This window comes from Diaporthe citri, assembly GCF_014595645.1.
Source record: "Diaporthe citri strain NFHF-8-4 chromosome Unknown scaffold_2, whole genome shotgun sequence".
Taxonomy (NCBI): Eukaryota; Fungi; Ascomycota; class Sordariomycetes; order Diaporthales; family Diaporthaceae; genus Diaporthe; species Diaporthe citri.
The window spans coordinates 724150-750464 of NW_025064847.1; the positions used below are offsets into that span (position 1 = coordinate 724150).

A 26315-nucleotide genomic window follows, 5' to 3' on the forward strand; every position below is an offset into this window, starting at 1 on the left:
CTCTGCAAGTGACCAACCGTTTCGTCTACCTATTTGATACTTTGGGCCTAGCCCTCATGAGTAGCTTCGTCCTGGGGTCCGGAAACGACAGCTCGTTGATGAAGGAGGTAGTGGACGTCTCCCCGTCGCGAGCAGGGCGGAAGTCCATCCCAGGTCCTGCGGCTGTAGCCGAAGAGGAAATGGTCCTTGTGGGCCTGGACCATCCTGGCCTGCCTGCGGTATTATAGTAATGGGGTTGATTTGCGATAATAGTTCACTATGTGGTATGGGATTCGAAGAACCCGTTGAATGCAGCCAAGTGATCTTCGACCTTGATGCCTTTCTTCTCGGCTTTATCCTTTGATGCCTGGATCCAGTAGTGCGTATTGGTCTTCATCCGCGATGACCAATATCCCATAATCTCCTCTGTCGGCTTCAGGTCATGTATGAAGCACAGAACAAGAATTGCATTCTTGATTATCCCTCCTCCGGCCTTCTTGTCCACAGGCTTGGGCTGCTGTGTAGACTCGCTCGTGAAGGGCTGGCTCTCAGGTTCCTTGGATAGCAGCTCGAAATGCCGCAATAACTGCGTCTTGAATTTCTCCGTATTGACCCCTCTGCGCTTCGATGTTGCTGTCCGCGGAGCGATTTTGTTGGGCTCGTTTGTAGGCATTGAGATGTCGCCGGTGAACCTTTTCAGCACATCTTCCGGCCTCTCGGAGTTCTTAGACCCGTTCTGCTTGTAGTACTTGGTCATCATGTAACCGAGTACGAGCGAGGCTGAGCGGGACTGGCCCATCTTGCAATGAACCAGCACATTCTTGCCCCGTGATAGGTAGTAGTCCATAAAGTTGAACGCCTTTTGAAAATAGGCAAGCAGGTCTGAACTGGAGTTGTCCTCCAACTCAATGAGATATTGGCCCCTTTTCCCGCCTGTCCACCCCGGTTTGAGTGGCTGGCCTTTCCACTTTTCGTACAGTTTCTCCCATTTATCCTTTGCCAGCCAGTCCTCGGGATGTATAGACACGACGGCACTGATAGCATGCTTTTTCAAGACGCCCATCTCGTTGATTGAGTCCTTGATACCACCAAGCCAGAGTCTTCCATTCCATAACGCAGACGACACCCCTTCTGGCCGAGGGTTGATCTCCGTAACGGGGTTCCACTCGGCTTCGATATCAAGCAGATATGAGATTGTGTTCCGAACAGCTGTTTGAAGGCCAACCACGTGTTCAATCCCGTTCTTGACTCCCACCAGGATTGGGAGATTCGATAACAGAATGTGCTCGGTGTTTTTGCTCTTGCCCTTCGAATTCTTCAGCTTCTTGTCCAAAGAATCGTAGCTATCAAACCATCGCTCATTAGGATAGTTCTGGTGTAGCTCTCTGCGCAAGATATTCCCGTCGAGGGCCTTGTACGTCAGGACAATATGTCTTTTCCTTTGCGGCGACGAAGAAGCTGAGCCTGGCTTGCTGGACGATGCCGTGACTGAATTTGCACTGGCCTGACTGACTGGCTTTCTGGCCCGACGTTCCGCAGGCGGTTCCGGCTTATCGGTCATCTTCTCTGCGCCCACGGCACCTTTCTTCGATTGTTCTCTTCGCATTTGTCTGGGAGCTACACGCGAGGTTGTTTTCCCAAGGCCGAGTTGGGCAGGAATCGACATCGCGGTGCGGGTCGGCGGGTCTTGGCAAGTCATTGATTAGGTTGAGAGGTTGAGAAATCAAGGTTTGTCCGGCGTTGACGTTGCGGATGGCGTGGACAAGAGTTCGTATTGCAGCTCGTAACTCTGAACCCTGCCACTGTACGTCACTGATTCAGGGTATTTTTTGAATCCCTGCTCCCTTTGGATTATCTGTTCGGCATGCAATACGATGAAAGTGTTTTATGTCGCCGATTAATTTGGAAAAGTGTCGGCTTGATTGATGCAGTGCCGAATTTCTTTTTGGTCTGTCTTTCTTTCTTGTCTTGGCAAAACGGGGTAGCAAGGGTGGATGAATACTAGATAGTAGGCGTTGCGTGCAGACACAGTTGAAACAACGCGATGGATGTCTCTGTCCCAGCATCTGTGGAAGGGCGCTCATACCCTTATTTGTAATGGTTGCTTTTTGCAAAGCATTGAGAATGCACTGAGCCATGTCGCAACACAGCCAACGGCCTCAGGATGGTGCATCATCTGAGCAAGAGGTCCACGTCGAAGGCCGCCACGAAAACGGCCTGAAGTTTAAATACCGATCATCACGTCCTACACACCAGCCCGCTGGCCAAAACATGGATTTCGTTTGTCTCCCGGCGTATCTCATTCCCTAGTCTGGGCTGAGATTGGTAACCAGGAAACCCGTGACGGTCTCGGCCCAGCCCTTGCTTCACCAGCCAGGCCCATTGGCCCAGCCACCAACCAACTACACAGAACAATTACTTTTGACCAACAAACACTTCAAAACGCCCCACGGTTGGAGGATCTTAGACCTTCGACGCTAGACTCCCAACCAATTCATGATACTATTTCGAGCTTGGACATGACTGGGATTGGGATGCACTGAGCGATTTTAAAGTTTGCACTCCGTCCATGTCGGGTGTTAAGGAGTATGGGCTGTTAGCCAGCTGAAACGATGCCACAAGGGCAGAACTCGGTTTGGGAAAGTGAAGTTCTGCGGCAAAACCCCTTGCTAGGAAGAGACTGTTCGTTCATTGTGGCACACAAGTTTTTTCCTCCCCTTTTCAAGTCCGCAATCTGTCAATGAACTGATTTAAAGTCTCACCGAAATCGACTAATGTTTATTCAATATTCACGAGCATTTTTCATGTAGACTGTGCTCTGAGAATAAATTGAAGGCATCAATGAAGCCAGTCTCGTATGAACATTGATCTTTGCGCTGTTGCTCTGGACCAGAGATAGCCACCATACCATTCCAAAAAGGTCTTCCATATCATGACCCAGCTTGTGTCTCGGTTCAAGCCTCACTAACAGGCTTCCTAGCAATCACGGTCCACCGCACAGCGGTTGTGTAAGCCCCCTGCCTCGTCTCCTCAACTGCCAAGGGCAGAATCCGACCGAGCTGCTGTCGTACCTTCTCGTTCTGCGTCTTGCGGCGGAATATCTCATACATTATCAGCCCACACTCGTGTAGAACAAACGCCATGTGCGGAGGCGGGTCGCTCTTGTCCACTTCCACTTGGACGAAACCCGCTGCCGACAAGGTGGCGGGTAGACCAGCGAGCCATGTTGGCTTTGCACGTGGATCCTGGATAGAGAACAGTTCGTGCAGTTCGGATAGACCCTCTGTCTTGATCTCCGGACTGGTCTTGTCCGTGCGGATCGACTCAAAGTCGGGCTCTCCCCATTGGATATAACCACCCGGCTCTGAAATTCACACACTTCGTGAGACGTGTAGTCTTTAAGATGTTATAAAGAGTATCTTGAGAGGAGAGTGACCAACTAAGCATCTTGACGATTCGTTCCACCGCAGCTGGAACCTGATCATTCAACAGAACAAAGGACAACGAGCGCAGATGGACGATGTCAAACACGCCGACAAGATCCTCAGGCAAGTCCTCCTTCAGGTCCCAGTGCCTGAACTTCACGTTTGAAGGAAGCGTATCGGCCGGGGGTACGCCATCGAGCGAGATATCGAAACCATCGAGTCGGGCGGAGGGGCTAATCGAGTCTCTGGCGTCGAGCAGCCAGATACTGGTGGCGCAGTTGTCAGTTAGGTGACAAAGTGGATAGAGACGACCAGAGGGCCATCATGCGAAGCTCGGCTTACCCCGTACCGGTGCCGATGTCTGCCACTCGCAGATCCTGTCCGTCTTTGGGAATCTTTGGGTGAATCACATAGCCGAAGATCTTGACCCAAAGACTGTGCAGCAGGTTCATCCTGAGCCATGATTAGACTAGGTTCATATTCTGACGAGAGTCGAATGAGTACATTGTCACGTACCGGTTGATGTCCAGGAAGTCTCGGCTGAAGATGTAATCGTCCCTGGGTGCCACTGTGTGAGGATCGGCTTCCGGCGCCATCGTGAGGTCAATTTGCAATGATAGATGATATGATACAAAACACCAATAAATTGAGTTGCAGCACAACTTAAAGTGTGAGAAGAGTTGCGTGACCCCCTCATAGACCAGTGCAGTGTGTGCATGCGGTTCCAGATGTCAGCATTGAGCTCCCAGTTCGGCACTTGAATCAAACGGTGCACATAAGCTGACCACATGTGCCGAGTTACATTGAGATTGAGGCTTCCGATGCTAGGCTTTGCTTATGCATCATTACTGCGTCCAAATTTTGCCAAAGTCAGATTAACGTATGAGTATCAACCGCTCCATGCTCTCCGATGGCTGAGAGACACTAACTGTTACTAAATCCACAACGAGTCACTCAATCGATGTGAGTATCATTTTCGGTCGAGCCTCTGATGAGCCTGTTCTTGATCACTGGACAATAGATCACATCGACCCCCCAAGTCACAAGCGTGGCCGGTAGAATATAAATTCTTTCCACCTTTCAACTTTCTCCCACTCTGGCTATCACATCATCAGAAGGAAACAGGGAACAGACTCGTGGACAACTTCACAAAGAATTGAAACCAGAACAGCACACAACTAAAATGGCTGACGAACAAGTCACAGAGGTAACCGAAACCGCACAGGCACCGGACCCGACACAGGCAACGGAAATGGTAGCATGCCAGTGCAGGAGCACATACCACTGGCGCCACGGCGGCGGCGGGTGTCCCAACCCGGCGCGGTGGTGCCAGTGGTGCAAGGACGGCGGGTGCGTGCTGGCCCGGCAGGCCGACGCGGCGAGGCAGCCGCGGGACGGCAGCAGGCACGGGAGAAGACGACGGTACAGGAGCAGGAGCAGTCATGGGAGGATGGTGGCGCCCGGTTTTCCCGCGCTGCCCTTGCCTCCGACGGTCCCTTTCCCTATGCTGCCGCCTATTCCCCCGCTTCCCTGCCCTGTGCCTTGGCCGATGTCCACGTCGGGAGAGGGACGTCACAGGGGGCGTGATGCGAGTGATGCCGGCAGTTCGAGTCCGAGCAGTTCGAGCTCAAGCAGTGGCGGCTCCTCGGATGATGGGAGGCGAGACATTGAGAAATTTTCTCTTCAAGTCTTCCGCCCTCCTTGGATGTAAGGACGCGCCGGCAAGTGTGCTTGAAGCATCTTGGTGTGTATAGATCCGGCGTCCATTCAGTTGGTCGACCATGTAGAACAGATATTGTAGAAAATGTGAATTGATTTTGAATATCTGATTTGAAGATGAAGAGGCCTGCAACAAAACAGATACGTGAATGTCGCGCCTTGATCAGACTGTGCTGGGGTCAGACATGTATCCAAGCCAACGGGTGCAAGCCTGCTATCCAATATACATACCTCTTGATTGAACACGCACTCGAAAACCGACGCCAGTCATCACGTTAGTCTGGTTCACAATAATCACTCTGTGGGTCGAATGGTCTGGATGGCGCACAAGGGCAGCCGAGTTAATATTTGGATTGATTTAAATCGTAACAGCCCTGGCACAAAGACCAGACTCGACGCGTGCCACACTATCCAAAGTAAGACTTGTCGATTTGCTGGGTGGCGTGCGCGCGCAGACCAATGGTACTCGCCGGACTCTCTCGCTACTGTACGATGACTGAGTTTCTGAGGCACCCGATAGCTATCCCCTGGAGTCAGTGATAACTGAGTTGGGTGCTTCCCATATCAGTCGGAAGGTAGCAGGTTGAAGCGAAGAACCCGTATCAGCCCGGTATCCTGCTTTACTGTGCCTGGCATTACTCCCTCTGGGTATGTACCCTTTGCCACTCATGACGCTATATTTGCAAACTGGGTGGAAGTCCATAACGCTCATGAGCTGCGTAGGAGAGGCGGAACAGCCGTTGCCACGCTCGACAGGTCTCTTGGCAAGCGTGACCAGCGTGACCCGAAAGTTCATGACGGCCGCGGCCATCTAGCCCTCACCGTTCTCGGGGTCCTCGTCGTCCTCCTCCCCTTCCTCCTGCAGCTCCTTGGGCATGGTCTTGGCGAGCTTGGGGTCGCGCCGTTCCTTAGGCTCAAACGCCGCCTCGAAGCCGTGTGCTGTGACCCAGAGGAAGGAGTCGGTCTCAAAGTTGTCGAGCTGGTGGAAGAAGATGTGGAACCTGAGAACCAGAAAATGTCAGCGCGAACTGCGTAAAATCAACCCAATGCCACCCTGGAAGGTGCAAACTCACGAGTTCTCTTTCTCCTCCGTGTCATATATGCGATTGTAGATCTGCTTCTGCTTGAACTCGTTGATCTCCTTCTGAAACTTTGTGAAGTTCAGGGGTTCTCTGTCGTAGGACCCCTCTGCCTTCCTACTATAGCTCTCAAAGACGGGCCGCTCGAGCAGCAGGCCGAGGCCGGGGGCCTTCGGGACGGATATGCGCGTCGGGCCGTAGCTCTCCTTGATGATGGAGACGGGCACGGCGCATCGCACGCACAGCACGGCCATGGCGACCATCTTGCGGATCTGGTGCATCATGAAGCTCTGGCCGTGGACCTTGAGCGACAGCCACTCGGTGTCGCCGATCTGGATGGGGTTGGGGTTGACCTCGAATGAGCGGATGTGGCGCTTGGCCGAGGGGTCCTTGAAGGGCTTCTTGATGGTGTAGTTGTGGAAGTTGTTGGTCCCCCGGTACTGGTCTAGCGCGGCCTGAAGCTGCTGGATGCGCGCGGGTGTGACTCGGTACCTGCGCTTGGCTGCCACATAAGCCGTCTTGATCTCGCGCAGGGCAAGCTCGGCCGGCGTGGGCTGGTACTTGGGCTTCTCGGCCGGTGTGCCATCGGCAGCCTCTGCAGGTGCATCTGTTGGCTTTTCATCGACATCCATCTGGTCTGCTTTTGCTGCAGGGTCCTCCTCTTGCTTGGTTTCTTCGGCCTGCCCTTCTATGACCTCAGCCTTTCCCGGTGTAGCTTTTGTGCTCTCTCCCTCCAGCTGCTCAGCACTTTCTCGAACATTATCCTGGTCGGTTTTGCCTTTCTTGGATGGGACGTCGGGGCCAGCCTCTTCCTCTGCTTTTCGCTTCGTGGATGACGTTTCCTTGTCCTCATCTTCGGGTGGTGCTTCATCGGTGATAAGGTGCATGGACCGTATGACCTCCTCACGCGTCTTGTCGTCCAACTTGGCGAGAATAGGTTGGATGTGATTCTTCTCCACATCGTCCCAGAAATCCTTGATGTCGTCCCATGGCTTGAAGCGCTCCTCGGAGACGCCCTTCTCGCTGGCGGCACTGATGATTTTCTTGCCCAGGTAGCTCTGGGGATGGGGTGGCAGGAGCGAGTAGCTGGGCAGCAGATACTCGTACCACCTCGAATCGCAGGCCTGGTAACAGTTGAAGGCATTGTTGGTCCTCTGGATGCCCCAGATGCGAATCTGTTCGGGCAGCTGTTCGTTGATCTTGGAGACAATGTCGGGGTCTTCGATGGTCAGCTTTAGCGAGATGACGTTGCCGGCGGCGTGCACGCCCTTGTCTGTTCTTGCGCAGCGGATGAAGCTCGACTTCTTGGGGTCATCCGCGTTCCTCTTGGCGATGGCGCCAGCGGCGACAAAAGCGGCGAAGAGATCACCCTCGATGGTCTTCTCGTGGTGGTTCATCTGCATGCCCTTGTATCCGGTGCCAGCGTAGCCGATCAGCACAGCGACCTTGCGCTTAGGGCGGCGGTCCTCGGCAGCGATCTCTTCAGCGGAGAAGGGGATGCTCATGTTGGTCTGCTTGGGCTCGCCATCGTCGCCGGTCGTGAGGGCTGGGTCAAATCGGCGCTGGGGCTTGGCCTCCTGCGGGCGTCGGTTGGACCTGGGGGCATGTTCGCCCCTGAGGTTTGGGTCAGTCGCCCGGGAATCCTCAATCGGCAGATCGCACAGGTGATGAGAGGGCAGGGGAGGGAAGGAAAGAAGAGAGGGCGGGGAGAAGAAGCTGACTGACCTTGAGCCATCGCGATCGCGATTGTCGGGACCACCCCGGCCTCCTCGCCCGCCTCGCCCGCCTCGCCCGCCTCGACCGTTGCGGGCCTTCCCCCTGCCCCTCTGGCCGCGCCTGTCGTCCCAATTCTTCTTGTGATCAGGCTTGTCGGACCCGTCGCCGTTGGCTGTCGCATCCGAGGCGGCCGGACCAGTGGTTGCTGCAGCAGGAGGGGGATTGGAAGGCGCCGGGGGGGCGTTGCCAGGCTCTTGAGGTTCTGCCATGTTGGTTGTGTTGCGACTGCGCGGTGTCGCATGCCTTTCACATGCTTCGACGCAAATGAGTTTTCTTGGTGTGGAAGCCTCGAACTTTTTTTTAGACTTTCCTCGAGTACTACGATAAGATAACCTGGAGCTCTCAGATCGGTCAATTGCAGATCTGCAGCTCCAACCGGTCCTGACGCTAGCCAGGAACGAGCAGGGTCTAATGGCGGGGTAGCTTCAGCACACATGGGTCGGGCTACTTCCGTACAACCAAGCCCGTCTACTGAGAACCCAATCGTCCACTGGACACACTATCGTCTCTGTTGACGGTAGCTATGTGCATCCCTGCTTGTACTTACATCTGTGCCCCTTTTCATAGGCCGTGTTTCTTGAGGAATGCAACAATGTCGTCCACACCGTGCGGTTCGTTCAGCCAGTGCCCCCCGTCCTCGGACTCGTGCCATTCTACCTGTAGTTCATCGGGGAACCGCTCGAGAGTGTCCCTCAGCGTCCTGCCATGGCTCACCGAGATGACAATGTCATCCCTCGAATGACCTAGAAATATAGGCAAGGGACGAGGACTTCTTGGCTCTGACGGCGCATCACTGCTGGTGCCCCGGTACAGTCTGCCTAGCTGCACCGTCCCGTCCTCAGCACCCACCATGCCACGCAGAGGCATCCAGCCGCACAGCCCGATCATTCCACCAAGACCAGACCACTCCTCCTGCTCGGCAAAGAAGGCCGCCACGGCAATGGCATTTCCCTGACTGATACCACCCACAAAGATCCTGCTCCGGGCCACGCGCCCCTCCTCCTCCCGGACGACGTCCCCCAAGGCAGACACGCTGGCCCTCAGGCCCGGCAGCTGTATCTCAGGCCGCTCGTCCGGGTCCTCGGTCGACCACATGTCGAACCACTGCGACATGTCCGTGTCGAACCGCGCCGACCGCAGGATCGGCGCCGTGGGGAACACCCATCGTACCGTCGGGAATAGGTCCCGGAAGGTCCTTGGCTTGCCCCTCGGCTCCGAGGCCTCGCTTTCGAACAGCTCGCTGGCAAACTCTGCGCTCACGCTGTCACGCCCGTGGAGGAATATGATGGTGTGGGTGTGGGCGTGGCCCTCTGCTGGTCCGACAACGTGGCTGGTAAGCATTATGAGCTGAATTCAATCTCTTCGACAGGAAGAGGGAAAGGGGGAAAGGTGAGTAAAATGTGAGGACTCCCATCTAGGCAACAGGCTGTTGGTCGAAGGAATGCTTGTAAGTCAGTGCACGGACCAGCTCAATGTTCATTACTGTAAGCGCTAAGCAAAAAGCTCGTAATGGCATCCCCGAGGGATTTGTTCATTGATCCTTCGACTGGGCCATTTATTTCAAAAGGAGCTTCGGAAGCACCACAACGTCTGTGATGAAGAAACTGGGCGAACGACCGACAAGGCACATCTAGAAATACTCATCTTTTTACAGCCGGAGAGTTAGTCGAGAGATCGATTAACCAGCACCATGGGATTTCTTGCGGATACGCTGAGCTTTTCTATCCTTTTTGTAACGTTGGGATGTAAAGCCGTTCGGTGCCAGGAGCCGGTGATGGTCTATGGATTTGACACCGTGAGTTTTGGACTTGAACAAACCACAGCCTCCAAGGCTTCTAGGTTTCAAGCTTTCTGACTATCCATCCAGATTGAATCATCAGCTAATCTCACGTGGACGCAATGTTTCGATGGTTTCGAATGCTCCAAGCTGGAGGTTCCTTTGGATTATTCCAACAGGAATCTTGGCACAACATCAATCGCCTTTCTTAAGCTGGCAGGCAAGAATGCTACCGTCGAGTCCCCAAGCATTGTCGTCATTCCCGGTAAGACCTCCATCAGATCCATTCACAAAAGAGGACCTTGGCTCGATATAAATGGATTAACATTTGCAGGTGGTCCGGGTGGCTCCGGCATCGACCTTCTCCTCTCCTACCGGTCTCTGGCAGGGACAATCTTCGGGGAGCAATACAATTTCATCTCCTTTGACCCTCGTGGGGTGAACAACAGCGGTTTGACGCTCGACTGTTTTTCAGGCAACGCAGAAGCAAGATTGGCCTTCAATCGACTATACAGCACAGGAGCTACCAATGTTTCCTCAACAACGTTTCAGGAACAGTACTATTCCGGGTCTATCTACGGAGAGTGGTGCAACAATGCCGTCGAACGTGATTCACCTCATGCATACTATGTGACCACGCCGGCGAGCGCTCACGATCTGCTCACATTTGTCGAGGCTCAGGCTGAGGCAACCGGCCAGCCACCATCAGATTCGAAACTATGGGCTTACGGTGTCAGTTATGGCACTGTCGTTGGCACCACTTTCGCTTCCATGTTTCCTGACCGCGTTGGGAGAATGATACTCGACGGTGTCGTCAACGCTGACCAACATTATGATAACGACCCCAGGGACGCCTCTGATCAAATGGACGAGGCCTTGGAGAAGTTTTCCAGCCTCTGCCACTCTGCAGGCCCTGAGGCGTGCTCCTTCTGGGGACCTACGCCGGGGAACATCACCGCCAGACTGGACGACGTCATCCTTCAGCTCCGTAACCATCCGGTTCCCCTGAGCGGAGTTCAGAATCAAGGTCTACCGGAGCTAGTCACCTATTCAGACCTAAAGGCCCTTTTCATCAACAGCGTCTACAACCCGCCCGCGGCTTTCCCGGTCATGGCCGACATCCTCCGCCAGATCGAGGGTGGAGACGCGTCTGCTCTCGTGGGAATGTTGGACGTTTTGAAGATCAAATCGGACACCCGTCTCACCATCCAATGCGTCGACTCATATCGGAGAAACAAGGCTGCTACAATCGAAGAGTTCAAGGATTTTGCCGAGTACACGGCTTCCCGCAGCAAGTACCTCGGCGACATTTACCCCAACCTCATTGGGGGCGTCGTTTGTTCTTCGTTCCGACCGCAATTGCCTGATAGCATGATTTTTCAAGGTAAGCAGCGCTCATATAGTAACCCCCGATCTCTCTCTTCAAGTGTTATTCAGAAGTCTAACTAGGTTTTCGTATATTCAGGTCCAGTAGGGTCACCGGACAAGCCTACGTCCTTCCCAATCTTGTTCACGAGTAACACCATCGATCCAATAACGCCCCTTATATCGTACGTTTCGACCAAAACGTCACGCCATCTAGCACGTAGCTAATGAACCTATGATCTTCTCAGGGCGCGCAAGATGTCTGCTCAGTTTCCGGGGTCAGCCCTACTATTACAAGAAGGTGTTGGTGTAAGTTTCACCTACTCACATCCGCCACCTTCTGAAATAAGAGCCCGAGCTAACTCGCCGAATGATTTCATTAACTGCAGCACACGGTCATGGCACTAGGGGCGTCATCCTGTTACTTTGGCTTTATCCAGGCATATTTTCAAGGCATTCTTCCACCTTCCAACACCACTTGCCCACAGCAATACGTCCCCTTCGGAGGAAGTACTGCATAAGAGCATAGGTTCCCACTACTTTCAACGATACACACAAGGAGCCTGTCTTCACCTAGAAAGCGCAGTACGACTTTACCGTTCCAGCCTGTGGCATATTTAACCGGCCCAGAGTCGAGTGCACAACCGAAAGACCGATCAGACCCAAGGGTCCGCGGTCCCATAATATATTAGTACTTACCCAATACACTAGCATTAGATAAGAAAACAATACTGATAACACTCCATTTAATTCATCCCTAACTTTGAAGAAAAGTAAAGGCTTTGAGAATGCAAGACCTATGTCTATATTTTGAAGCACTGGGGACGGTTACCATATATGTCGATATTCTATTTCTTGTAGTGCTGACTATCTACCTATGGACTACCAGTCAGACCGTCCGCAACTGCCTCGCAACTAGATGATGCAAGACTCCGTGCTTCCCTAATCCATCTCCCACTGATACACGACTGGACTCTCTGAAGTTTGCACGACCTTGAAGCAGGGGCTCAAGGTGCCCTGCCGCAGCTCGAGAAGTGGCTTTCCTGAAGATACCTCGTTGTAATCAACAAGACTATTTCAACATGGAACTTGTTTAAGGAGTACAGATTCAAGGTCTAGGTGAAGTGTATTTGTCTGTCCAATCTTTCCTTGTATTTCCTCATATTCTTTTGTATGCATCGATTACTGAATCTTGGGACCTCGGAGATGTGCGAAAGAATGAAGTAAAGAGACTGTTGACATTGAACCTCTGTTTGCTTTACTTGATTAGACAATGACCATCCCTCCCCCCCCTCCCCCAACCTAATTCTTTTCTTTTTTTTTTCCTTGCGCGGTTTTGAGAACGCTTCTCACTCATCCAAGGACACCGAGCTATTACTGTTGGAAACGTCCAGCCTGGGGAATCTGCCTATGTGTAGCACAGCGTTGCACCCACTAGGTCACACGGAAAGTGATTCGCTGGAGTGATGTCGCCAAGCTGCACGTAGAACAAGCCACCATCAGAAAGGTGCAGTGCCTTGGCTGTGTTCAAACGGGATTCTTATTTCTGGCTGCTACTCTTCTTTGACTGTTCCTTGATTCCCTTGACTTTCCACTCGAGACAACTCATCTGCCCACGGAATCAAAAACCGCGACCTCTGGGATGGACCCCGTCACAGCCTTCGGCCTAGCCGCGGGCATTCTACAATTTGTCCAGTTCTCTTCAGACCAAGACAGCGTGCGGATCTTATCAGACTCCGCAACGGGATGATGTGGATGGAATCTGTGAGAGGCTGAAAGTGCTCAGCAACGAGCTCGATGACTCTCTCCAATCCGCCGCGGGGTCGGAACGGCAGCCAATATTGCCACGCGCGCATGATTCTAAAGCGGAGTTCTTTTTTTGCGTGATTTGGCGAAGAGTTGTCGCCAAGACTGTGAAAAGCTCGTGAACCGTTTGGGCTTCTTGCGAAACCGCAGTGGGCCGCGACAATTCTGGGCGAATTTTAGAGATGCATTGAACGGCAGTCTATACTCGGGGCAGGACTCACTGCGTCAGATACAGGACCGTATCAAGCAGCCTGAGTCTACCTTGACGGTCCATATGTGTGCAGTCATGGTGTAAGTCTGATGCCTCGATTCGCTGCGATACACAAGGCCAGCGCTGATATCATGACAGTAAGAGCGGAAAGCAACTGCAGCAACAGATAGACAGGCTTATACTACTGGCGACCGAAGATTCAGCTTCGTCTTTTGATAGACGGTTAACGTCTATCAGCCGCAATGTAACCGATACCCTTGAAGCGATTCGACGTATGGTCGGAAGCCATGATGGCAGTGCCGATGCGAGCGTGGGAATGGACAAGCTGGCCGCGAGACTGAAGGAGTTGTCACTCGACACAGTGCGTGTCAAAGACTCAAGGAAGATTGAAGATGTACTTTCCAGTTTGGGATGCCCACAAAGGTCTGCTAGATACGGAGCCATTCCAGAGGCCCACGCGGAGACATTCGGGTGGGCTCTGAGGCGGCCTCTTCCTTGGATTGGCGAGACTCGAAGCACCAGTGTCGTGGATTCAAATCAAGGGAAACTGCTCAAATGGCTCGAGGCAGGAACGGGTATTTTCTGGGTATCAGGAAAGCCAGGCTCAGGGAAGTCTACTTTCATGAAATACGTGGCCGACCACCCTGCTACACCCCAGGCCCTGAAGACTTGGGCGGCGACCACAGGCAAAAGCGTGGCTATCCTGACCCATTACTTTTTGAGTACAGGTTCTCAAATCTAAAAATCACAGCACGGCCTATGGCGGTCATTATTACTTGGACTGTTGAGGCAAGCACCAGATCTGATGCCAGAAGTATGTGAGGAGTTGTGGGACACGTTGGATGATGTGGACAGGCAAAGTCACAATTGGAGTCTCAGTCAACGTCGGAAGAGTCTCGAATGCTTCTCCAAGCTCTCCCCGACCGGGCATAGGTTTTGCATCTTCATCGACGGATTGGACGAATTTGATGGCGACCACTCAGATATGGTTGAGACTCTGCTTCGACTGTCGGAATCTTCCCACCTGAAATTGTGTATCGCCAGCCGACCGTTGAATGTGTTCGAGATAGGATTTGGGGGCGAAGACCGGCACAAAATTGATATCCAAGACCTTACCCATCAGGATATTGTCAAATTTACCCGAAGCCGTCTAGAATGGCGGTCAAGGAATAGTTGGACGCACTCTGTCACCACGGAAGAACACGAAAGACTTATTACAACTGTGACTGACCGGACTCAGGGCGTCTTCCTCTGGGTATTCCTCGTTACCAAATACCTGCGTGAAGGCCTCGACAACGGCGACACGTTTGGCAGCCTACAAGCAATGCTTCAGGCCTCCCCCCTAGAACTGGACCCCTTTTTCAAACAGATGCTTGCGTCACTCTATTCTACCACTGCCAGATGGCTGGGCTCCTCAGGCTGTCCCTAGTTGCTCAAAGGCCGTTGAATTTCATGATCTACCATTACCATGATAAGGAACACGACGATGTCAACTTTGTTGCAAGGACCCCTGTCTCTCTTCTTCATGAAGATACTGCGGCGAACCTCCGCCGCCGGACGTTCATGCGACTTAACGGCCTTTGTAAAGGTCTGCTCGAGATTGACAAACATGATGAGGTACAATTCATACACAGGACGGTCAGAGATTGGTTGATGTCTGGGCCTTTGGAGATATACCTGAAGCACAAGACCAGAGCGGACTGTGACGGAACAGTTTCACTCCTCCGATGCCATCTGGGCTGGTATAAATGCCCTAGATCTCAGGATTAGATCTCGGAGCCACTACTTTCGGCACTCTGGTATGGCAACCTCATATGCGAATATAACGAGACTAACGGCACCAGCATCGCCAACGGAATATTGGACGAATTCCTTTCGGTCACCGCGGACCTTGACAGTCTTGAGTTCGATTTGCCTGGCTTGAGCAATAGTAGGCCACGAGGATCTGGGAAGACCATCAGTTTGACTGCGTTCAAGGCCCGTCTATTTGAATCTGGGCTGTGGGATTATCTTTCGATGAAACTGGACGGAGAGCCCGGTTTTTTGGACGTTCTAGCGAGACTGCCACTTCCAATGGATATTGACCCAGACCTTTGTCTGGATCCCTGGAGTGACCGTGAGGCAAGCGTTCGTTCGAAAGTCGTCGCGTCATTCCTGGCCTCACTGCTGAGCCAGAACACCGTTGGTCCGACGACCGACCCTGTACGTTCTATTCTTGCAATGGAGTACAGTCAAGCAGAAACAGTATCCACGGTAATTCGAACTTTGTCTTCCATGGGTGCAGAGCTGCCTTCGTCTCACGTCCTTGCCGGCCTTCTATCACATGGATTGCCTGGACTCCTTATTCGACTTTTCCTATCTGCATACGACTGTCCTGAACTTTCAGACTGGAAAAGCTATTTCATGACAAAGCTGGAACCGCGCCCAGACTTTTGGGAATATCTTTGCGAAGAAGTCACCAATCTTCGAGATAGGCCCGAGACCGACAGCATGACACAAGCTGCGGACTTTCTTAGATTCATGATTTCTCAGTATCGCCAAATCAAAAAACCGTGGGAGCGTTCTGGCTGGCCTTGGCTTGATCTCAAAATGGCTGTAAGACGTGGTTTCCCGGACAGATGCGAGTCCACGGGGAACAGTCTCACAATGCTGATGGAGAAAATGGGTTTGGCCGCCGCGACCATGGACGCTGCTCGACCCCATGACGAGAGGCAAGTGATATCTGATTTGGAGTCGGACTCAGAAGAGGAGAAGCCGGGGCAGTCGACCCGAAAAAGGGCCGCAACGGAGGACCACGCGATGGACACTTGCCGGAAACGAGCAAGAGCACTATCTCTGAGTCATATCTTGTGTGCTTAGGACAGTTCGGGATGAAATAGTCTGAAGTCCTGTTGCAATTGCTGGAGTGAGAATTGGGTTAGGATCATGAATATCGATTTCCACCATTCTGTGGTGTCACGGCCTGAAACTAGGAAGGTTGGATCAATTAGCCCTTTCACCTCAGTCCACCAGCAAGAGTCCTTCCGAAAGCCCAAACCTTTAGCGACTCATCGCCTTCTCGACCTTTTCCCTGGCCTCATCCTCCCACACATCCCAGCTCAGGCTGTAGTAGAACGAGTCCCTCCACACATCATCCGGATGGCTCCCAGGCGGGAGAGGCTTGCCGTTCCCCAGCTTCCCGTGCCTCTTTCCCAGCGGGAACTTCATGTGGTACGGGATCCTGCCGACCTTTTCAAAACCCATCCGCTCGGCGACCTTGGCACTGGCAGCGTTTGCCGTGCTGCAGTGCCACTGAACCCTGTGTAGCCCCAGCCCGCCGTCCTCGGCCGGCGTGAACGCGTACTGCAGCATCAGGCCGACGGTGTTGCTCGTCACGTGCGAGCGCTGGTACCGTGGCAGCACGACGATGGCGCCAATTTCGCTGCTGAGGTGGGCTTTGAACGTGTTGATATAGCCGACCATGCCCGCGAGCTCGCCCTCCGGGTCCTCGGGGGACCGGTCCCTGGTCTTGTCGATGATGGCGAGGATGGTGTGGGCCGGGTTGGAGAGGGAGAGGATGGTGTCGGGCCTGGTGAATGACGCTTTCAGCTCATTGACCGTCGTGAATGGTATGAAGGACATGTTGGCGTAGAGCTCCGGGTGGTCGGCGGACTGGGCGATGAAGGCGGCGCCGTGGAGGTCGAGGTCGAACGGGACGAGCTTCACGCGGTCGTTGGCGATGGGCGTGGAGACTGGGAAATGGAAAACTGATGCCTCCGGCATTTTGGCAGATTCTTAGGGGCAGATTGGTACACAGTAGAGGTGTTGACCATGAATGGAGATATCTCGAGGGCTTGGTCAGAGGGTGAGAGGCTGCGTGACTCATCCATGGGCGTGGGTGAGGGTTGCACGGAGGGCGAGATGAGTAGAATGTTTGTGGAATGATGTATGCAGGTTGTCTGAGTAAAGGCCTCCTTAAATATGCTACGATGAGGTGAGACACCCTTTCGGGCGTTCCTCCCTGCCCATGACGAATATCCAGGGCCACTTGGCTCTTGAGCACGCTCACCTGCGCAGGAGCGAGTCGGCGCTCGGCTTCGGACCGGAGCTGCAACCAATGCCTCTGACCTATTTTCCTAGACACCAACCCGTCTTTACGCTACCGCCGCGTCGGCCAGATTTATGGAGATTAATTCTTCTGATATACAATTACTGCATGGGATCACCGAGGACCTCCGGGTTATTGATGCTAGACGATATTGGTTTCATCGCGGTGGCAGGCGTCGGTTAGTCAGGTTGATGACTGAAGCGATCTGAACCCTCTTCTTGTTTCTAATTTTGCTTCAACTTCAAAGAAACCGAGGCAAAGTTTTCTCCTGATTTCGCTAGATCACTCAAATTGATGACTTGCTTAATTGTTTGATATCCTTTACGTACACCCATTTCTACGATGTTTGGAAATTGTAGTAAGGGACTCTGAGAACTTTAGTAACAGGGCATGATGTATAGATTAATAGAAATAATAATTGTTTATGGATAATGAAGTGTGCGGAAGTTAGGAAAGATGAGCTATCATGTGCAGGTCATGGGGGCCATGGAGAGGACCATGTTTGGGCTGGGACAGGTCATTTGGGCGCACCGTGATTCGCCCTATGGTCGGCGGGTGTACTCGGCGGGGAATAATGTGACATGGGCATGCGGCGCCACTCATCTGAGGATGTTTATACCGAAGTGCTTTTCAGCGTTTCCAATGCTGAATCGTCATGCACTTTGTTCAGGGGAGCAGCCCGTGCCAGACCCCGACGCCCTCCATCTCAAGCGCCATCACACCGGCCGGTTTGCAAGTGCATCGCCATGCGCCACCAACCCCGTCACCAGACATCCCCGGACGCGACGGCTCCAATGTGTATAGCAAGCCTAGTGCGTTTCACTGCCGCTTTACTCCTTGGCTCGGAGCTTCCCCTAAATTTATCTCGGTGCCTGATGAGAGCATCAGCACAGATCAATAGGATGTGAGTCTTCGAGACATCCACGAAAAAGCAAGTATCGGTACAACACGGTTGATTCAGTTGATACGCTACATGTGAATTGGATGGTTGCACGAGGTATACGGACTGCTTACAGAGAGCCAATGGCTCAAGTCCTCAGGTTTCTGTCGCACGCTGTATTACACAGCGGTTGACTGCGCCAGCTGAGCCCCAGATATGGGGTCTGAATACCCAGGTATGTGCAGGGCTTTGTGCAGCGTTAATGAATTCTGAGTCATCTGCAGCTATCCCTTAATTTTGGAAAACACCCTCGTCCTGCCAACTTTCTCTTGCTGGGTTCGACTTGATTTCTGAAGATTGCTGTCAGCCTGACTCTGGCATTTATTGTTCCTCTGTGCTCCGGTCAATGTCAAACAACTTCTGAATTCAACACTTCCTCGATATTCTTGGCACCAATGTCATTATGTCACAAGACGAGCAGCCTAGACTAACTGCCCACGGTCGTTGTGAAGACCTTGACATTCGTAATTCCAGCCCAGCCAACAACTCGGGTTCCATGAACGCAAGTTCCGTCTCTGACCAAGGCAGAATCGATACAGAAACAAGCACTCCAACGGGAAACATCAGCCCAGGAACTGATTTGCAACAGCGAAATCAGATATTCCATGAAGAGAGCGACAGGGCGGGCCTGGATTCGAACACGACCATAGGCAATGTTGCTCCAGCTGACCGCCAGCGTTCCTCGAGAGGAGAGTACGAACAAGTGAACAAATCTCATGACAAGTTCCAAGGAGAGCCGCTCCAACACCAACCGTTTCCCATAAGGAAGAGGCATCGTGTCTTGCGATTCTGGATCTGGGAAGTCCTTTCGATCTGTTTGGCCATCGGACTGCTGGTGGCTATAGTGCTGGTTTTAAGCCACTTCCATGGGGAAATTGTACCTCAATGGCGATTCAGCATCAATCTCAACACGCTTGTTGCATTGTTAGCGACCATTGCGCGGGCTGCAATGCTCGCGGCCGTTGCAGAAATCCTGGGGCAAGTCAAATGGTCCTGGTTCTCAAGGCCTCGCCCATTGAACAACCTCCAACACTTCGACAAGGCCAGTCGTGGGTTGATCGGCTCTCTCTGTCTTCCGCTCGTTGCTTCCAAGAACCTCGTTGCCGTCGTTGGCAGTCTTGTCGTTGTTCTTTCACTGGCCATCGGCCCCTTTTCCCAACAGGCTATTAAATCAGTGGACTGTCTGCAGAATGTTAGCAGCATGAACGCCTCCGTTCCCATAGCCCACTTTTTTGGACAGCGAGGCCTCGTCACGGAACTTGGGGATTTACGGGCTGACATGAAGGGTGCGATGATTAACGGGTTAGTAAATCCGACAGGGAACGACTCAAAAATCACCGCGACTTGCCAGACCGGCAACTGCACTTTTCAGTCCAACTCTAATGTCAGCTACTCGTCCATCGGTTTATGCAGCGCATGTGTCGATACAACGCCTTTGGTACAGATCATTAGCACCGATGATAAACTTCCTCTGCTATACAATCTACCGAACTACACCCTACCCCAAGGCTCGGGCGCCACCATCCGGGCCTTCGTCCCCAACGAACCATTCCTCATGGCCACGCCTAGTCGGGATATGTCTTGGGCCGCATCGGCCTTTACTGACTTTTACAAGGGGGTTGTGACGAACAGTATTCTCAACACCAGCTTCCTCACTTTCACCCGGGCACCTTGTACCAACGTCTCGGGCGTCGTGTCATGCCCGCATAATGTCACTACAGTCGTTCTAGAGTTTCCACATCAAGTGTATGTATGGGAATTGGACTACGTGGCGACATCCTGTACATTGTATCCCTGCCTTAAAAACTACCAAGCTACCGTGCAACAAGGGGTACTGAACGAACAGGTCGTTTCGACCGCCCCGACCCTGCTCAATGGTGGATTCCGGTACTCTCAAAGCATGTCAACAAACTTCACAGTACTCAGAGATCCTTGCGTCATCTCCGACGTCGAGTATAATGCAGCGAGCCTCGTCAATGTGCCACGGACGGCTGGCCGCACCTTTACCAACATCAGCATCGACGGCGTGAACTATACAGCCCCAGAGGAATGTTTATATAAGCTTGACTGGGATTACGGATTGGATATGCAAAATTTTATGGAGAGTGTACTCTTCAAAGGCACCTGCGTCGCAGCAGGTGCTGCAATGGAGGCAATGTGCGAGGCCTGGTGGCTCTCACCTCTTTACAACTCCCTCAATGCAACTTTTGAGACGATTTCCGATGCCATGGACCAGTTCGCAGAGGTCATCACCAACAAGTTCCGCACTTCCGGCAGTACCAATTACGACATTTCCCAGAAGGACGAGGCGTTGGGTGTGGTGACCAGAATGACCATCTGCACGGCTTTCGACTGGCAATGGCTGTTACTGCCCCTATCCTTAGTAGCCACGACGGCTGTCCTGCTTATTTTGACCGTGCTTCAGAATCTCAGGGAACACAGACAGCCAGTCTGGAAAAGTTCAGTGTTACCTTTGATCTTCTATGGAATCGATGTTAGATCTTTGTCATTGGACACGGAAGAACCCCAACCTGTGGTGGACTTGGATCAGTTGGATGAGCTAGCAAGTCGGATGAGGGTCAGGTTTCAAAACGGCCTGGACGCGGGATTTGTGGGCGTTGATGACGCTTGTGGCAGCGACGAAGGCATTGACATGGACTCGTTGCTTACTGCTGAGCCTGTTTGTCAATCACATGAGCAGACAAGCTTGACGCCCTGATGCCAGGCTCTTTTCAAGAGGTAAACGAAGGAACGTGGTTGCGGACGTAATCTGGAACCCGCCGCCTGTCACACCAGGGTGAAGGAAAGACAAGGTCATGTTTTGTATCAGTTGTCACGACCGACAGGCTCTTGGCAAAAGAAACGATGCAAGAGATGAGGGACAGAGCAGCCATCTCGAGAAAGGGAAAGCGGCTTTGATGAGTTTCTCCATGTCGAGCCGTTGGTGGCTGCACCGGTCGTGATCATGTCGTGCCGGGGTCTTGGGAGACTTCACCGAAGTAGACGGACATACTCATGTGATCTAACAACAAGCTGCCGCGGGTTGCCAAAGCAGAACAGATAGATCTTGGAGCGAATTCTAATCTTGGGGTGCGGCTACTTTAGCTCCAGCCTTTGCTAGATGACTTCACTTGTCAAAGCCACACTTATTGAACCATCCAAACAGAGCAACGCTTTACAATTTCCAGTAGGCGTAGTGGAAAGCCCTTGCTCGCGGATTGGTGGCACTTGGAAACGGGGTTTGAATAGAGAGCGGCGCTGGGCGTCCTCTGGTCACCCAGGACTTCGAACAGGAAGGAATGCAGCCAAAATTTACCAATCCGCAACAAACCAGATCGTGGCGTCGATGCTTGGACTCGCTATCACCGATCTCGGATCCCAAGCAGCTGTAGCGTTCCGCGGCTGAAAGATAAAGGGCGCCTCCATTGTTTCTTGGATCTGTGCACTGCACGTGCGACCGCAGCCGGGGGCTCGTCGAGAGGCGTCAACGAGGATGGAAAGTGAACGAATCCGCACAAAATCTTGCACGTGAAAGGGTTTGACGCCTGATGGAGAGCGACTGGCATGAAGTCCATGGCTTCCATCTCCTTGGCAACAAAAGTGTTTAAATGAGGGACATGTCACTCGAGAAACGAGCCGTCTGCTTGTGTGTCTCATCTCCTTGGCATTCTTGAACCTGCGATAACCTCTAGAAGGCCTGCCTCCCGGCTCTTTAGCTCCTAAATTTCAGCTCCAGGCCCGCTCATCTTCTCAATCTATGCAACTCATGCCCCAATTGAGCACAGCCCACACAAACCATCGTCAATCACAGACCCACACACCTTGAAGATGGCAGCCCCAGCTTACTCCCAGACCGCACAGCAGCCGGCCTCCTCCGGCCCGATCGACAACCATGACATTGAGGACTGGAAGCAGCGCCTCAACACCGTGCTCGCCAAGCCCTCGGAGCACGTCAAGAGCGCCTCGCCCCCGACCGCCCAGGCATGGCACAACTCCCTGTTCGGCTGCTGCAGCCCCATCGACCTGTGCCTCATCACGTACTGCCTGCCGTGCATCACCTTTGGCAAGACGCACCACAGGCTGCGCAAGAACGGCAAGATGGAGGGCTACGAGCCCATCAACACATCTGTAAGTAACGACTAGCTTAAGCCAAAGCCACCAGATCCTCGCTCGGGGCTCGTGATCTGATGATGCACAAACACACAACAGTGCCTCCTATTCTGCGCGTCGGGCTGCTTCGGCCTGCACTGGATCCCCATGTCCATGCAGCGAGCGAACATGCGCGACAAATACCACCTCCGCGGCAACTGCGCGACCGACATCGCCACCGCGTGCTGCTGCGTGCTGTGTGACCTCGTCCAGCAGGAGAAGGAGTCCGAGCACCGCGAGCCCCTCATCAGCCTCGCCGGCGGCGTGCCGCAGGGGTACCAGATGCAGGGCGGCATGACGTATCCCGCGCCGGATGCGCCCACCGCCCCTGCTGCTGCGCCGGCCGAGCCCGCTCAGCAGGAGAAGACCCAAGAGGCTGGTGTGACCAGTGCCTGAGTGATGATTTGGATGGGCAGAGGTCTTTTGAAACCTCTAAGCAGAGGATTGTTATTGGAGGAAAAGTATCTCTCGAAATCCGTCTCTTGGGTAGGAGTGATAGGGATTTGAGAGTTTTATCATCGAACAGCCAAGTTTCTTTTGTAGGCCGTGATAGTGAAGGGATGATCGCTTGCGAATGTAATGGCATCGCTCATACCTAATACCCCAAACATGAGTTTGAGCGTTGCGACACAGTGTATCACAGGAAGTCCAGACAGCTTCTCATTTGTCATCGACCTTTTCCTCTGATTCAAAAAGAAGAGGGGAAAAGAGAGGGAACGAAAATGAAAATTCCTGTAGCCATAGTGACAATTATAAAGAACCAGAAAACAAACAAAAGAAAAACACTCACAATTTGTGAGTGCTCTTAAAACTGTTGACGGAGCAGAAGCAAGTAGTTGGGGGGGGGCAATCCAAGGGAATCAGCACATCGTCAGGGCTCTCTTTGATCATCAAGCAGGCCGTCAGGCCGTCAGACCAAGGATCAAACAAGTGTGGATGCTCCAACTCGGAGTCGAAACGCTCCTACACAAGCTTGTCCCAGCTGATTTAGCTTCTTCATCCGAGTGCTGCAATTCCTTCCCCGCCGGCAATGGCTGATGCAGACAATGGTAAATTGTAGAGAAATGTTCGTTGTTGCCGAGAGACAGGCAAACTGCCTGGCACAGGCCGATTTGTTTATTTCTTCTTTCTAGATGTCGAGTTTACCAATTTCTTCTTGACAGATTTTGGCATCTTCTCTTTCCTCTTCTCCCGCTTGGACTCTTTGACTGCTTGTTTGTGGGCCTGCATATCAAATTAGCAAAGATCCGATAATCGCTGGGAAGTGCCGGAGCCCGAAGTAGCCTACCCTTTTCTCGTCCTTGTCTAGGAACCTCTTTCCACGTGGTCGACCATCACCCTCGTCAGACTCGCTTCCGCTCTCGTTCAGCGATGCGCCGTCGTCAGACTCGTCAACTGAATCGGCGCTCCCTTGAGCAGCTCCGTCTGCACCTGCCTTGTCGTCCTTGGATGGTACAACCTGATCAGCGAGGAGATTTCGGTAGACCAGCGAGTCGCCCTCCCCTGTGCCAAGCTTCTGTCCATCTGCCTCAATATCGTACACTTGCTCGAGTGTCTGTGGGATGTATTGGTTCCGGAACACCTCGTTGTCGACTTCTTGGTTTGCGATGGCTTGATCGTCCTCGCCAACCGCCGACCTACTTTCATAAAGCAACTCGACGCTCTTCTTCATCTCGGCTCCCTCAACCGGTCCTTGTGATTCGATGATGAAGTCAAACACTGTGCGATCTGCCAGAGTGTCGACCCCCTTCCGCCTGAAGAAATCGCCTACATTCTTAATATCCATGCGCAAGAACTCGAGCGATCGAGGGTGGTCGTGTTCGACACTCTGGGACACATCGATGATGTATAGTGTCTGGTCGTGGTAAAGAATGTTGTACTCGCTCAGATCGGCGTGCACAAGCCTACAGACCTGGTACATGCGCCTCATAAGACCGAGCAGTTGAATGTAGAGATCCCTCCACTCGTCGTCGCTCGAGACCTGCGCATCTCGTAGCCTTGGGTACGCCCACCCCTTCTTGTCGCCAAGGAAGTCCATAACAAGTACGTGTAGCTTGAGAGAGATCGGCTCTGGGCACGGTATGCCGGCGGAGTGTATCCTCCTGAGATTCCGGAACTCTTTCTCAGCCCATAGCTTGACCATCTTCCTGTTGTTCCCCTTCTCCGAGCCGCCCTTGAAGCGGTGCTCGCCAGTGATGTACCTCTCGCGGTCCTTGAAGACCAAAATCGCCGTCTTGTAGATCTTGATCGCCTTTTGTGCGGGCTCGGAGCCATCTTCTGGGTGCAGCACGGCGCCGTAGACGTTCGCCTCCTTGCCCGTGCTGATCGCGCCGTGGATCTCGGAGACGACGCCGCGGTTGATCATTTGCAGCAGGATCATGCGCGTGCGCTGGTCCAGCACCAGTTCGCTCGTGGCGCGGTCGGCCTTGTCCTTGTCGCGATCCTGCGTTTGCTTGACATCGTCGAGACGGATCTTGGCGGCATGCTTCGAGAGTGCGGATATTTGATCGTCCACGTTCGCCTGTGTGTTCGCAGATGGTTTGCTCGATCTTGACACGGCGCCTGCTGGCCCGTTGGCCGCTTGTCTGTTGAATGACCTGCCCTCGAATGACCTGCCCTCGGCGCCATCGAGGTCGAAATCGTCTTCTTCGAAAATGTCTTCAAGGTCGTCTTCTTCGTTGTCCACCTCCTCTGCGGTTGTCGTTTGACTTATGGGCTCTTTGTGAGCATCTGATACTGGTTCTTGGGCCATGATGGCTGCGTACGGCGTGGACTGAGGAAATTGTGTTGTCACAGAAAAGAATTGTGGTATGCGTCACTCCGGCCGACTTTTTTGGCGGGATGTCTAGCACCCCGCCACCAGCACTTATCGATAAGGAGGTACCGAGGTACCTGCCCTTGGGGCAGTAGAGGTCTTGTCCACCCCAAACTGTACGAAAGTTTCCTCGTCACTCACTACATATTTTGGACAATTTTGAAAATTCGTATTCAAGTGATCTGTAGATTTTGAATATCTCCAACCAGTAGCCAGCCTGCCCCGCGAAACCGTCCGTTTCCAGATACCGCGAGCACTAAAGCACTGGCCCTCTCGTCCCGGCAGACGCATGCGTATCAATCGTAGCAATCCCCAATCATGCCCTTCCTAAAATAGCAGCAGATCAAGAACTGAACCGCGGCGTTGCTGGTGCCCGCCATGAGGTCTTTCTGAACTGAACACACACTCTTGGAGAAAGAGAAGTCAGAACTCGCCGCCAAAGACCGTTTACAAAGATAATAACGTACCTCGAATTTATCGCCGGGTCCGTTGACGCTACCTGCCGGATCGACCTCACTACAGCAGGTGGCAGTGGTAGAGTTATCCTTTGGAAAGGCAAGCGTGCCGCTGAGCATAGCGTCGATGTCCGCCTCCGAAAGATCCTTCAGTTTGCTGAGAGGGGACTGGCATTCGCAGTGTCTGGTGATAATGCTGGCGCGAGTGGCTCTGACCAGGTTGTTTTCACGTCAGCGGATATACACGACCTCAAGGCACGTCTCTTATTTATGCTCACCTTGCTGATATCAGAGCCAGTAGGAATATGAGAGTCGAAGGGGATTTCATGGCTTCTTATGAGTAGAGTGTGGTTAGAGTGATCACGTTTCCTCGATCAGCTCCGATGAATGATTCTCCAGCAGTAGTTAACACAGGTGCTATCAGCGTTGACTTGAAAGGGTGCAGAAGGAAGAATCCAAGAGGAAATCTTTCCTAGGGACGTGAACCGTACGTACATATGTGGGTGGACGTGCAGGGTTGCAGTCAATCTCGTGTTCGTCACCACTCAAGTTGACTGTGCTCGTCGGCTGACGAACATCCAAAGAGTCACTGCACGATGGTCCAAAGGCATTTTCTATGTATATCGCGGCACGACCTATACCAAGTCCTTTCCATTGCCGTATGCAGTACGGAGGCCACCAATTTTATGGGACTATATCTTTTTGGAGATCATGTGGCTATCAGTAAAGAGA

The 26315-nt window shown here is 52.9% G+C and overlaps 10 protein-coding genes across 10 annotated transcripts; 3 read left to right on the plus strand and 7 right to left on the minus strand.

Annotated features, from left to right (window-relative positions):
* Positions 1 to 256: 256 nt before the first annotated feature.
* Positions 257 to 1585, minus strand: INS49_005861 (uncharacterized protein; the record flags this gene model as incomplete). The annotated part of the gene is made up of 1 exon (XM_043166638.1): positions 257 to 1585. The coding sequence occupies one exon, from the start codon at positions 1583 to 1585 to the stop codon at positions 257 to 259; it is 1329 nt and encodes a 442-aa protein (XP_043027782.1).
* Positions 1586 to 2933: 1348 nt separating this feature from the next.
* Positions 2934 to 4000, minus strand: INS49_005862 (uncharacterized protein; the record flags this gene model as incomplete). The annotated part of the gene is made up of 4 exons (XM_043166639.1): positions 2934 to 3343; positions 3420 to 3670; positions 3747 to 3857; positions 3921 to 4000. 4 exons carry the CDS (start codon positions 3998 to 4000, stop codon positions 2934 to 2936), a joined length of 852 nt encoding a protein of 283 aa, XP_043027783.1.
* A 1934-nt stretch (positions 4001 to 5934) lies between these two features.
* Positions 5935 to 8187, minus strand: INS49_005863 (uncharacterized protein; the record flags this gene model as incomplete). The annotated part of the gene is made up of 3 exons (XM_043166640.1): positions 5935 to 6124; positions 6197 to 7816; positions 7928 to 8187. The coding sequence occupies 3 exons, from the start codon at positions 8185 to 8187 to the stop codon at positions 5935 to 5937; spliced, it is 2070 nt and encodes a 689-aa protein (XP_043027784.1).
* A 352-nt stretch (positions 8188 to 8539) lies between these two features.
* INS49_005864 (uncharacterized protein) lies at positions 8540 to 9319 on the minus strand (the record flags this gene model as incomplete). Its single annotated transcript, XM_043166641.1, has 1 exon — positions 8540 to 9319. The coding sequence occupies one exon, from the start codon at positions 9317 to 9319 to the stop codon at positions 8540 to 8542; it is 780 nt and encodes a 259-aa protein (XP_043027785.1).
* Positions 9320 to 9752: 433 nt separating this feature from the next.
* INS49_005865 (uncharacterized protein) lies at positions 9753 to 11641 on the plus strand (the record flags this gene model as incomplete). The annotated part of the gene is made up of 6 exons (XM_043166642.1): positions 9753 to 9773; positions 9846 to 10020; positions 10090 to 11139; positions 11221 to 11305; positions 11369 to 11429; positions 11510 to 11641. 6 exons carry the CDS (start codon positions 9753 to 9755, stop codon positions 11639 to 11641), a joined length of 1524 nt encoding a protein of 507 aa, XP_043027786.1.
* A 4535-nt stretch (positions 11642 to 16176) lies between these two features.
* INS49_005866 (uncharacterized protein) lies at positions 16177 to 16899 on the minus strand (the record flags this gene model as incomplete). The annotated part of the gene is made up of 1 exon (XM_043166643.1): positions 16177 to 16899. The coding sequence occupies one exon, from the start codon at positions 16897 to 16899 to the stop codon at positions 16177 to 16179; it is 723 nt and encodes a 240-aa protein (XP_043027787.1).
* Positions 16900 to 18567: 1668 nt separating this feature from the next.
* On the plus strand, positions 18568 to 20883 carry INS49_005867 (uncharacterized protein; the record flags this gene model as incomplete). The annotated part of the gene is made up of 1 exon (XM_043166644.1): positions 18568 to 20883. One exon carries the CDS (start codon positions 18568 to 18570, stop codon positions 20881 to 20883), a length of 2316 nt encoding a protein of 771 aa, XP_043027788.1.
* Positions 20884 to 21992: 1109 nt separating this feature from the next.
* INS49_005868 (uncharacterized protein) lies at positions 21993 to 22709 on the plus strand (the record flags this gene model as incomplete). The annotated part of the gene is made up of 2 exons (XM_043166645.1): positions 21993 to 22292; positions 22374 to 22709. The coding sequence occupies 2 exons, from the start codon at positions 21993 to 21995 to the stop codon at positions 22707 to 22709; spliced, it is 636 nt and encodes a 211-aa protein (XP_043027789.1).
* A 720-nt stretch (positions 22710 to 23429) lies between these two features.
* INS49_005869 (uncharacterized protein) lies at positions 23430 to 25065 on the minus strand (the record flags this gene model as incomplete). The annotated part of the gene is made up of 2 exons (XM_043166646.1): positions 23430 to 23537; positions 23602 to 25065. 2 exons carry the CDS (start codon positions 25063 to 25065, stop codon positions 23430 to 23432), a joined length of 1572 nt encoding a protein of 523 aa, XP_043027790.1.
* A 359-nt stretch (positions 25066 to 25424) lies between these two features.
* On the minus strand, positions 25425 to 25911 carry INS49_005870 (uncharacterized protein; the record flags this gene model as incomplete). Its single annotated transcript, XM_043166647.1, has 3 exons — positions 25425 to 25535; positions 25596 to 25794; positions 25862 to 25911. The coding sequence occupies 3 exons, from the start codon at positions 25909 to 25911 to the stop codon at positions 25425 to 25427; spliced, it is 360 nt and encodes a 119-aa protein (XP_043027791.1).
* Positions 25912 to 26315: the final 404 nt, after the last annotated feature.